Source organism: Zonotrichia leucophrys, chromosome 1A (genome assembly GCF_028769735.1).
Source record: "Zonotrichia leucophrys gambelii isolate GWCS_2022_RI chromosome 1A, RI_Zleu_2.0, whole genome shotgun sequence".
NCBI lineage: Eukaryota > Metazoa > Chordata > Aves > Passeriformes > Passerellidae > Zonotrichia > Zonotrichia leucophrys.
This window is the reverse complement of record NC_088170.1, coordinates 33,880,633-33,893,509: the sequence shown is the minus strand read 5'-3', so window position 1 is coordinate 33,893,509 and position 12,877 is coordinate 33,880,633. Positions and strand designations below refer to the sequence as shown.

General features: G+C 39.1%; 1 protein-coding gene across 1 annotated transcript in view; it reads right to left on the bottom strand.

Annotated features, from left to right (window-relative positions):
* CFAP54 (cilia and flagella associated protein 54) overlaps nucleotides 1-12,439 on the bottom strand; it is a 102,161-nt gene extending 89,722 nt beyond the window's left edge. The window contains exons 1-4 of the mRNA XM_064733592.1: nucleotides 12,264-12,439; nucleotides 6,999-7,104; nucleotides 3,356-3,502; nucleotides 1,693-1,864 (exon numbers count right to left, since the gene is read on the bottom strand). Of these exons, the coding sequence (XP_064589662.1) occupies nucleotides 1,693-1,864; nucleotides 3,356-3,502; nucleotides 6,999-7,104; nucleotides 12,264-12,439 (601 nt within the window). The remainder of the gene's footprint in view (nucleotides 1-1,692; nucleotides 1,865-3,355; nucleotides 3,503-6,998; nucleotides 7,105-12,263) is intronic.
* Nucleotides 12,440-12,877: the final 438 nt, after the last annotated feature.

The following is a 12,877-nucleotide window of genomic DNA, read 5'->3' as shown; positions in this document are numbered from 1 at the left end:
ACCTCTCCTCACAGACCTCACCTTACATGACTCTTTTCGTCCATCTGTCCTGGCAGACACCACCAATATTACATTAAGTATGGCAAGTGACATGAAGAAAATTGAAAGCAAGTAGAGTTTCCAAGAGCATCAAAATGACTTAGAAATAAAAACCTGTCAAAAATGTACTTGACTCAAGCAACATCATAAAATTTTCAAAAATCAGTCTTAGAAGTATAAAAGACACTGGAGTTCTGGGAGACAAAAAAAAAAAGCCTATTCTTCTGTTTGTATGAATGTTCAGAAAGGGACACCTCACCTGTGGCAGCAGGAGGCATCACAGTGTCAACTGTCATAGCTAGAAGGGTGTTATTATCTCAATAAGCTCAAATGGAGCAAGTATTAGGAAGATTTCTTCTATCAGTCAAATGTGTAATGAGGCTCAAAAATCTATTATCTGAAATTGCAGGAAAATGCTCAGGAACTAGGGAAAATGTGAGTTAGTGTCTCCTTCTAATTAGAGCAGATTATTGGCTAGGATTGGTACAGAGACCTGTACCATACATAGGCACTGGGATGTAAGAACGGCAGGGGAGTATATTTTAATATTAATTCTTCTCCCATAGAAACATACAATCAAAACACACACCTCAAAAGTAGGGACTGAGGGCAACAGCAGTTCCAGTAAAACAAAAGGATAAAAATTTTGACCAATCACAGCTCAGAGAAAGTGCATTTTTCAAAATGAAATTAAGAACATATTATCTTCACAATTTATATTGCAACAATTGACCATAGTAGGTCAGTTGGTCAGAGCACACTGTTAACAATGCCAAGGTTGTGAGTTCAATCCCTGTATGGGTCAGTCACTCAAGAGCTGGACTTGATGATCCTCATATAGCCCTTCTAATGCAGAAAATGCTGTGATTCTGTGAAATTCATACTGGTCTGTTTATTTTTGACTAAATACCATTGCCTTTCAAAGCAAAAATAGACGTTGTTGTTCCTGAAATTAAAATCTTGATAAATCATTCTCTGTGCATCTAGTTTGCAGAAGTTTCATTATTTTCTCAATTTTTTCCTAATACAAGCATTTACAAGCAGCAGCCTGAAGTCTTATACATACATCAAAATCCTTAAGTGCCATATGGTATTTTAGAATGGTTTTATTATCAACTCTTCCTTTCAAAGTACTTTCAAAAATACAAAGATGTAATGGCAGACAATAATTTTCTACTCTTAGATCTGCAATCCCCTTTTCAAAAAAAAAAAAAAAACAACAAAACCCAATAACAAACAAGCAGAAAAACCTCCAAACCAAAACCAACAAAAAAAACAACCAGAAACCAAAAGAAAAAAGACAAAATGAACCCATCAAAACATTTTATTGATAGAGAAATCTTGAGCATTTTTTGCTAAACAGGATGTACTCCAAAAATGTCCTTACTTTTGATTTTATTTGTACTCTTAAGCACAGTAATGATGGAAAAGTTGATGCTTTTCCACCTGAAAATGTACACTGTGGAAATCTTAATTTTAAAATCCCTTAAATCAGAAAAACGAAACATTGCCCAAAAAAACCCTACTGTGATTGAAGACTAACTAGAGATTTCTTCATGACCCTTCAGTTGACCTTAAAGAGTATAAAGACTATAAAATTTTCCCTTCACAGCTTTGCTTAGCAAAGAAATGTAAATGGAAAGCCTGAGGTACCATTGTAGATAAGCCAACACAAATCCTCCTGAGGTAGAGCCACTTGCATAGTGAGTCGTAATGAGGTCAAGACATTGAGACAAGTCTGCAGGGACTCTCCATGCCAAAGATTTCTGTCTCTGCTGCAAACCACATGATAAATGCAAACATTTCTTGCTTGCAAAACATGGAACTAAAACACACAGAAATATATAAAAAGTTAATTAATATAAGCATATGTTGGTTCACATCAGCAAAGTATAACAAAATTATGAGTAAGAAAAGATTAGGCATAACAGCAAAAAAAATCAGCATGACATTGAACTGAGCATTAGAATATGGAGAAAATGCTAAAGCTTCAGGGTTGCTGTACCATGAATCTGAGTCAGTTTCCACTGTGACACAGGATGAAAATGCACCTAGTGCACTAGGAGTGCTGAAAGGGATGTAGGGAGAATGAGGCATCAAACTGCTATTCAAAGAATCGGGCTTTGACACTGGGCTTCTCTGTAGATGTCTTTCATAAACTAAGGCAAGTTTTAACTTTTCTACACCTCTCCATCTATATCACCACTATTTTATTTCTCACTCTCATCTGTTACTTTTTCACAGATGGATTTTTCCTTCTCTTCCTTGTAATACCTAAAATAATGTGACCTCACTGGTGCCTGGACTCCAGCATCAGCTGAACAAACAACGTGAAAAAATGGGCTAAGTGGGACATGACCAGTCAGTATCTATAATTCTCTCAAAAGCCTTCTAACCTGGTAACATTTGAAATTATATTATTTTTTTGCAGTTGATTCACTGAAGATAATGAATCATTTGACACATTATCATTTTCCACTTCCAATTGTAGGGATAACTGCCAAACTAAATTTCATATCTGAAAATTTAAGGATATCTCAGTCTGCAAAGGCTATGTTACAGAACAGGCATTTTAGTACAGAGTTGCCATAACATTTGCCAGTAGGACTGGTTCAAAGTCTAGGCAGACATACAGAAAACAGAGGAGAGTATCTCTGGAACTTCAAAATTATTTACAAAACATTTTTAAAATTTTATTAACATAGTCTTTGATCATATTCTTTCTAGGAAGCTGAACCACACTTTAAAAAGAAAAATAATAATACAAAGTATCTCTTCTATCATGACATCTGCTTCTAGCTTTTAAGCAAACTGTCTGCTTTCTTCTCTTCACTAAACACCTATCTACACTCTGACTCGAGGACATTAATTTGATTAGCTCAATACACAGGAGCTGCCAACCATTTCTGTTCATTGCTCTTGATCACAGAGTAACTTGTATTACTTGACTCGAAATACCCACCATGTACAAAAGCAGAGCTTCTCAGCAAAGAACTGCTTAATGTAAAATATAACATGTTTTTAGCATTCCTCCTATATTCACTGAAACACTTTCTTCCACAAATAACAAAAGGTATACTGCAAGTCTCAGCCTTAACAATTAACACAAAAGGATTCCATCACATTCTTAAGGTCACTCAGCTTCCTAGAGCTTAAAGCACTTGGAAAATTATTCAGCATTCTATTCAAACTATTAAAGATTAGTTAATGTTAATATATAATTAACATGAAGTACATTTGTGGAAGATAAAATGGGCTCCTTACTTTGAATCTGTGAATGTTTTTGACTAGAAAAATTTTAAAAACCACAACCTACCATAACTGCTGCGTTTTTGTCTCTGACACCATTTGGAAAAAAGGCAGATTTAAAGCGCTGCACATCATCCATGACATCGTCAAGGTTTACAGAAACAAACTGTTGAAGGTATCTTTCATAACACTGTTGAAGTGCCAGCTTATATTCCTGAAAAAAAAAAAATATTTTTTGTAGTTTGCGTATTGCATTTCTATTTCTATAGAACATGTGGGGTTTTTATTATCTTTATGAAAAAAGTATCAATGTGAAAGAGCAACAGGAAGTAAAGCACTACAGTTTCATACAAATATCCAGCATGTAGTGTGAACACTCAACACGTGAAAGGTTGAAATACTTAAAAGAATGGCTTGTGCTTTGCAAGTTTTGGTGAGTTTTGTTTATTCTAATCATAAATACGACATATCAGAGAACAATTACAAAGCAGGGTCCTGGGCTAATGTAATAAACTTAAAGAGTTGCTGGAAATACTACAGTTTTACAACAGTAATGACAATGATACTACACTTCAGGGAAAAAGCATTTCATAATGTAGAACTTTATAAGCAATATGTAGATACAATCACTTTTCTCTTCCTTGTTTCCATGTTGTCTAAGCCTTTTTTTTCTTTAAATAAAACAGAAAGAGTAAGATGAATTTTAAAAGATTGAAACAAGTGAAAACTGGAATTTACACATGGCCAAGAAATTAGCATAATTAGACCAGAAACTGGCACTGGGTCTTTAACAACTGTTAGCAAAGAGGATGTTGAGCTTTATGTCTCATCCCAAACAGAGCTCCCCAGCAGCATGTCGAACCACTATAAAATCATGCTGACTCTATGGTTCAGCACTGACTCAGATCTGGAAGTGACACTCACTGAATCATCACCACCACTTCCTTCAGCAAGATTACATTTAGGTTTCTCTACCAATTTCACCAAGTCCAGCGTTCACACTAAATAAATTATTGAGGAAAAAGCAACTAACTGATGGTAAAAATGATCCTTTAATATTTAATCACACAAAATTCTTATTTCCTTGCATACCCTTCTTTTTTCAATATAAATTCCTTCCACCACAGTAACACCTTAAATTTTTAATCATCTGAGGAGTCTAACTCACATGGCCCTACTGTCCCATTTGCTGTGTGAAAGCAGCAGCCATTCATAGAAACTGACTTTCCAGAGACTGCTATGGGCAGTCAGTCACTTGTGTAATCTAATACGTGCATTCGGGCTGTGATAACACTTAGAATCCAAAGCCATGGATCAGAATGCCATGAAGATAGTTATTGACACAAAACAGAAAGATAAATTCTCCCTTAACCAGTTTAAAATACGTGTGTATGACCAAAGATAACAGGCAGATACAGGCAGAATGGGAGGCAGGGAAAAAACGAGTCAGTACTGATCACATGATGACTACTAGACTAAGTAATTTCCAGATCCGTGACTTAATGAATTTAGGTGTGTCCTAAAAAACACATAGCAGATGTATTATAGGAAGGAATCTAAAGGCATTAGAAAAATACAGCAGGAGGACAGAAAGCTAAGTGGGTGCCTACCCGCTGACTATTCATATGCAATAATTATTTTCTAAGGACTACACATCATTAAGTATTATATCATGTGCAGGTTAAAATTTAAAATATTCAACACCAGCTTTCAACTAGGAGTCAAGAGGGGTGCTTATGGAATAGGCTTTACCCCACCTATCAAAGACCTCGGTTTTACACCACATTCATCCTTCCTGTAATGTATTTGAAATTTGCAACACCCATCCCCTGTTGTTTCTATTTATTTCTTTTCAGGGAAAAAAAATCGAATGAAAACTAGGTTTTCATTCTAAAATTACATTAAAGAAATGCACTTAAAAGTGTGAGTTCCAAAAATAGCTGAAAGTATTAACTGGCCAGCAAAACAACTCCTTCAACAACATCGGTAACTTCACTCTAGAAAATTTCACATTACACTAGAAGATTGAAGTTGCAAACAGAAGTCTTTACGCACAAACATAGATTATTTTGAGGCAATCTATGGTTAGGTCATTAAGCACCTTGAATAGAAGGACCAAACTATATTGGAGTGCTGCTTTGGGAAGGCAATGCAGAGTACAGAGAGCAGCATTTCATACTTTTGAAATAACCTTACTGAGTACTCTGTGAGAGTAACAGTTCCCAAGCACCAAAAGCTTCATGTAACGTTTCAAGCAATTCCTAGGGCCCAAAACCTATGAGAACCTCAGGAATATACAAACATGAAGAAAACATGAACAGGATTATCTAGGCAATGCTATTAACAATGGCTGCTGTTCAAGCTTCCTTAAGAATTTCTTTATGTCTAAACCTACACCATGACCCTGCACCTTCAATTGTAATGGCTTTGCACTTATGGACTTTTCTGTACTCCTTCTTCTGCCTCCTAGTGAGTGCTGCTGAAACTCAGCTTCAGCTGTCTGTCTCTTACTCAGGAGCAGGCCACTTTTGTGGAATTCGTCAAAGCACATGCAATGAAGGATATAGAAGACTTCTTAACATCTGCATGATACTTCTGCCTTTGCCGTGGCCTGTGGAAAAGCTCACCAGGGAGCCTCAAATAAACACTCTCCATTAACAGCACAAAGAGCATCTCTCCTTGCTGCATTCCATGAGCAAAGGACATAAGAGTGAAAGAACAGTTTCACTGGATATGTGCCTCAAAAAGATGGCCCCTCAAACCACCTTGATACATTTCCAGTTATGCCCTCTTTTTTTTTATTTATTTTCTTTTATTCCCATTATGTTAAAAAATTAAGTAGAAGATACAGAACTGGCTTTCTAACTATACATCTCTGAGCTGCTTCTGAGTGTTGTTTAGTAACTACCCTTGAAAGCCCCAGATTTTATGGCGTGACCTTCTGACACAAATACCACTGAGCTTGTAAATGGCTCACCCTTGGACTTTTTCCACAGGAAACACAAAGGACAAATAGTATATAAAAATATATTTGCTTTATTGAGTCATATCAACACTTACCAGCCTGGCATCCCATCTCCAACACTAGTCAGTAACATATGACTCAGTAGAAGCGTAAATAGAGGTATCATACAGTGAAACCTCTCAAATACTCTGTCTCAAACAATCTAGCTCCTGAATCCCTTTTAGTTGTGATCTACCCTTTTTGAGGAGACCAGAAATACACACGTAATTCAAGATGCAGCATCACTGATACATATAGTTGTACAATGTGTAGTTGTACTCTGGTTCTTGTTCTCTGTTCCTATCCTGACAATTCTTTTATTCACATTTGGTTAACTGAACATTGAGTTGAGTCAGTGGAACTGCTCTGTCATTGTCAATTTGTACTTTAACAGCATTAAAGGTACAGTCAGATATTGTACGCTACCATGCTGAAACATCAAACAAAAAAAAAAAAGATTTTCGGGCATTTGAAAAGGCAATGGGTGCATAGAAAATACAGATATAGAAAATATATTAAAAATCAGGGCAGTTTTACAATAAAAAGCAAGAAATACAAACAACCAACTGTCACTAGAATAATTTTGTAAAAGTTTTTGCTACTTTCTAAATAGCTTTCAGTAAAATATGATTAAAAATTAAAGCAGAATAGAAAGATAATGAAACAAAGGCTAAGATTTAACCTTTTCTGATTTCATATTACTTACTTTGATCTGAGCAAGGGTATCACCAACTTTCACAAGTCTTTCATTGTAATACCACTCTGGTAGTCGTGGCTTGTATTTGATCCAAATGTCAAACAAAGTATTTGCTCTAAAAAAAAAAATAGATATAGGAGAAATTAAACTGGCAGGATTAAACTGGCAGGAAACCTGTCATAACAAGTAAACAAATCCAGAAAGCTTCAAATTTTGAAAACTCCTTTCTTCCAAATCTATTTGAACTTCTACATATTTCAAAACAAGTAATCATTAAAACCAAATTTAACAGACAGACAAGGACATTTCTGGGTTTCATTTCTGTTTCATTTTTATAATGAATTTTAAATAGGATGAATTTTCTCCCTTGTAAATTCTCACTAAAATGTCCCAGTAATAATCCCATTGTGTTTTTCAAGCACAGTCGCAAGCAGAAAATCTGTCCCACCTTTCAGCTAGTATTTGAGAAGTTCTCTTGGAAGAAACAATTTGATATCTTAGACTCAATGAATTACGGTTCACAGCAATTATTGGACTGGAAACTACAAATGTTATGAGCAGGAAAAAAATATTCCAAAATAACAATGTATGCTCAGGTAGCCGCAACCTTGAAAACTGGTAGCCATGGAATAAACCATAAAGCTACAGAATATATAGAGCTATGGTGTATAGAGCTCATGCTACACAGAGCTACACCATGAGTCATGAAAGAAGAAATGTTCAGGAATTTTCAATTGTAAGGAGTAGGTTTCAGACAGAACCAAATGACACACTTTCTAAAACAGAGAGGATTTTATGGCAATAATTGTGATGCTCTTCTGTTGCCTCCATCTATTATTCTAGCCACAGTTGTCATCAAGGATGTCTTTGTGCAACAAATTGCCTATTTTGCTGAACCAGCAAGCCTCTCACAAATGGTGATTTTAAGTAGTTTGCCTCTGCTACAGAGACACTGACTACATCATGCCAGTACGTCAGTCCCTACCAGCCATGGTCTCGGCCTTGTGCCCTCATGTGTACAACCTCCCCACACTATGCTTCTTTAAGAAAGCTACATTCTAGCTGGAAAACAATAACTGATCAAAGACTGCAGAGAAGCACTGGGATTTTTTCACAAAAGTATCCCCTTAGCAAATCACTACCAGTATTGAAGGTGTTCACAGTGTCAGGCATCTCTTACATTTATTCTCTTTACAAATTACTTGTATAGAAATGTCAGCAGAGTGCCTTGTGACACTACTACAGCCAAATTATGTACAGATAGCAATTTACGAGGAAAGAAAACACCTGAAGAAATATAAATGAACATATAAAGAAATGGCCATCTGAAAAATATCATTCTAGCTGAATTATCATGCATAAAGCATATGCTTACTGGTGTGAGGTGGTTGGAACTTTTCAACTTCTCTTAAGACTGGGATGGTAGATTAGAACACAAGACACTTAAACTGTTCTCTGATGTTCAAGCACTTGGAAGGCATTCTCACAGTCTCTTACATAACTCTTCAGCTTATAAGAACACACCCAATTAAAAAAAAAAGCACAATAAATAATATTTTTTCCACACAGAAAGCTGTGAGCCACCTTCACATTTCAAGGTGAAACAGATGGCTTTATGAGAAATCTGCCAAAATTATCTTTACAATTAAGAAATGCAACAGTCATAATCCTTTTTTTTTCTAAAAGTATCATCTCAGCAGAATTCTCAATTCTTGAAAGTAGGCAGCAAGGAAATAAGTAGGGCATCCTAGAGTTGTATCCTAAAGGAAAAATGCAGTAACAGCACAAACTAGGCCAAAAGCAACAATCAGAATAAAATGTTCTAAGGACAAATTTTTTAAGGAAACCATAGCTCAGTGAAATGAAGGATACTTTCCAAATGGATAGGAATGAGTCCCTCCTGGTCCATCTGTAACAATTAACAGCCTGGGTGGGTACTGAATTCTTATACTGAGAAAAATATTCCACACCAGTTAGTATCTGCAAAGAGGCTCCAAAGCAAAGGAATCTGTCAGGCAGCTGAGCAAAGCTCCCTTGGACTATGTAAGGAAGAATTTAGGAAAATTTCAGAGACAGAGATTTGATGGATATTAGGGGGAGAAGGGAAAGAGGGAGAAAAGAGGGAAAAGAGCTATCAAGAATGACCCTGGATGGAGCTCTTGAAAGCTGACTAGTACGTTTCTTTCAGACTGATCAGCTCAAAGTCCCCAGCAATGGTCATCTTCATTAATATCAATGTTCATGTTAACACATGAGATTCTCAGATATAATAAACAAGTAATAAATCTGTAGAAAACTAGTTTAGCAAACTACTGACGAACCTGACCAGACTTTCAACTAGAGTGGGAAGGTTAAGGTAAATTGATTCTGCTACAATGCCATGACTAACTACAAGTGAGTTCATGACGCAGGAATGTTTCTTTGACACAGACTAAGGAGGAGAGTGAGACACTTCCCAAACAGCTCCTCAGCCTTTCCTTTAAACAGCCTGTAGGACACCAGAGTAACAAGTTAAGTAAGTGAATTCTTAAAAAAAGCTAGTGGACTGTTGAAGCTCAGAAATAAAATTTCTTTATTTCCATCCATAGTAGAAAAAATTCCCTAAGGTCAACCCATAATGGTGTGCACAGGATAAGACCCATGTGACTAAAATCTTTACTAAAAGTATAAAGAATTCTCTGATACTGATCAAAAGCCATCCTATTAAATAAGGGTGGCTAAGCCACACATGAGATAAAATCAATAGTTCAAGGTCAAGCTTTGATGGACCTGCTGCCAAGGGAAATGGAGCAAACAAGTTCTTGTTTAGCTGAGGAAAAATTACTTTTGATTGCTATTTCTGACTGAAAAGATTTTTGATAGCAGGGAAGTCCTCAGTAATTTTTTTCCTACATTAGAACATTTAAGTGTCTAAATCATGGCCTTTTTGTTGACCTATAAACACCAAAGTTTGAAAGACTTGAAGGAATGAAGCAGATAATTTTATTTTTCTAAATTGAACATACTTGCAACATGGTAGCTGGTTTTCTTATTGCTCAAAAAACAAGAACACTTTGATCTCAATCCATGCCACAAGATAGTTTGAAAAATGGCATAGCAAGAAGTCTTTAGAGCATTTAGGAAAGCATCTGTAATAGTCATTACCTTCAGAAATTCTTAGGACCAGCCCAACTACAGCTGGTTCTGCAAGCAGCACATGCTCCAATTTTGCACTATCAAACAACGAAGCAGTAGGGAGAAGAATCCTGAAATTTCACCATCACAAATAAATAAAGTCTTGACTTTGCTGACTGCCTGAACATATGCTAATAATCAGAATTCCAGTCTTCTACCTCTGTACTGTCCCTATACAAATGAAGAATGCCTGAGGATGCACAGCTAACTGGGAGCTTCATGTTGCTCAATATTGCCCTGGAATTTTGGTAGGGCTCATTACCACCAGGGACTTCTGAGATCAAAGCCTTGATACAGTCAGTTCTCATCTCCATGACGAACACTGCAGATTTCTTCAGATGTGAAAGTGCTCCCATGCCAACTAAGGTATGCATGGTCATGGGTCACATCCACAAAACACCAGTTTGAATAAGACAAAACTTACTCAGGTTTGAGAGGTAAAGCAAAAAAAGGCTGGAGACAATGTTAACAAAAACTGGTAACTTAGCACTATATTGCAAACAGCTGCATGGCCACCTCCCGATCAGAAAATACGAAGAACACATAGAAGAACCACTGTTGGCAATTTTGGTAGTGTCTGAAGCAGCCAAGTAGTGTTACTTCTTCTAAGTGGACCTGGAGAGAATAGCTTTCACTATAATAATACCTATCAGCTAAAGCTGAAATAAAAAGTTCTGAAACTACAAAAAGGCTTCAAAACAGCGAGCCATTGAAATCAGCTGCTGAAACAATATAAAAAGCCAACATACTGAGATTCAAAACACTAAAGGCAAAATCCTGGAGACTAATACCTGCATGATCCACCTAGACCTGGACCCAATGATGAATGTGCCCACAAATAAATTAGGAAGCCAGATAGCTTAGAATAGGAAAGATCTCCAGCTCAGACAAAGGCCAGGCTGCAGAATCTGAGTACCTTCTGAAAATGTATACACCTACTTCAGAATAGGGTAATTTTTGGGCTATTTCAAGGAAACTACTGAGTGAAATATGCAAGGGTAGAAACTGCACCTAAGTGATAAGGTAACCACCCTGTAACCTAACTCCTATGTGTTTTTGAAGGAACTTTTGATTCCCTGGGAAACTTGTGGGGTTTATGTTAAAGACCTGTAAACTTAGAACAGAGTAGGATTCAGGTAACAACAACAGAAAATCAACTATTTACCTTAAAATAAATAGTTGAGCTCTTGTATCACAATGTGCCTAAATGCAGCAGGAAGAGCTACATGAGAAATGCACAGTCTATAAAAGACATATGCATGCACTATGAATCATACACTGATTCCAGTTGCTCTGTCTTAACTGCATTACAAAATCTCGACTTATGCATACCCACAGATAAGCATGTATGGGAGCAAACAAATATGCACTATTATACTTGCCATATGCTCTGCCTGCATCTATGTGTATAAAAATATACCAACGTCGACAGAGACATATGCACAAAAAGAGCTGTGCGCTGTTATCCTCGCGTAGCCCTGCTTTTGAAGGCACGTACGTGCCCACAAGAGCTCACCCTCGCAAGCAGCCGCACACGCTGGTGGGCTGCCAGTCCCTGCAGCACTGTCAGGGGATTTTCCCACCAGGAAGCTCAGGCAGCTCTGACAGAACCAACAGTGGTGCTGCCAACTTCCACAGCCCCTTGCGCTTCTTCCCTAAAGCACTGACTTGTAGGAAGCACTGAAAACAAAAAACGGCGCTCAGATTTCTAAGGGGTTTTCATTACAGTGAAAAATAAATAAATAAATGAAAGGAAACGGATTGCTTTGGCATACCGCTGGGGAAGTTTGTTTGGCGAGCAAACTCCTGGCTATCCCCCAGTGCAGCGGGCGCGGGATGCCCAGCGCAGCCCGTGGCGTGAGGGGGGAGCCGGGCAGGGCCGGGCGTGGCGCCCCGGTGCTGCCCGGCGGGCCGGGAAGGGCGGCCCGGGAGCGGCGGGGCGGCGGCGCGGAGAGCCCGCGGGGCGGCTGAAGGAACTGAGCGAAGGAGGAGGGGTGCGGCCGAGAAAGGGAGCTGAGGCAGGGCCAGAGGGAACGGCGGGAGGCTCCCGGAGCGGGCAGCGACGCGGGGATCGGGGTGGGGGCGGCGGCGCAGCCCTACCCGTGGCGGTGCAGGTCGTGCTGCGGCGGCTTGGCCTCCCCCGCGCCTCGCAGCCGCCGCAGGGAGCTCAGGACGCGCCGCAGCTCGGCCTCGAAGCTGTCCACCACCGGGTTGCCCCGCGCCACGGGCCCGAAGAAAGCGGCGTGTGGGGCCTGCGGCCCGGCGGGCTGCGCCATGCTCGGCGCGGCACGGCACGGCACAGCCCGGCACGGCACGGCACAGCCCGGCCCGGCACGGCCCGGACGCGTCGCTGTCTCCGGGCAACGGCCGCGGGCAGCGGCCCCGAGGGGCCGCCCTGGGCAAGGCGGGAGGTACCGCAGGGGGCGGCTTTTCCACAGCCCCTTCCACCAAGGATGGCACTTAGCATGTTGTGTCGCTGTGCCTGCTGCACGGCTACGCATAAATGTGTGCTTATCCTCTAAATGGTTACGTTTATCCAAATAAACAAATAAATAAAAAAACTAACAAACTAGGAAACTACCAGCCTGTATTTATGTCATAGGCTGTGCTTATAGCAACCTGTGTGTTTTGAAGTTCTTTACAGACGCTGTGGTAAAGAGATTTGGGAGGGATGTGAGGGAAACTGATTTTTTTGCCATGTTCGTCATCACGAT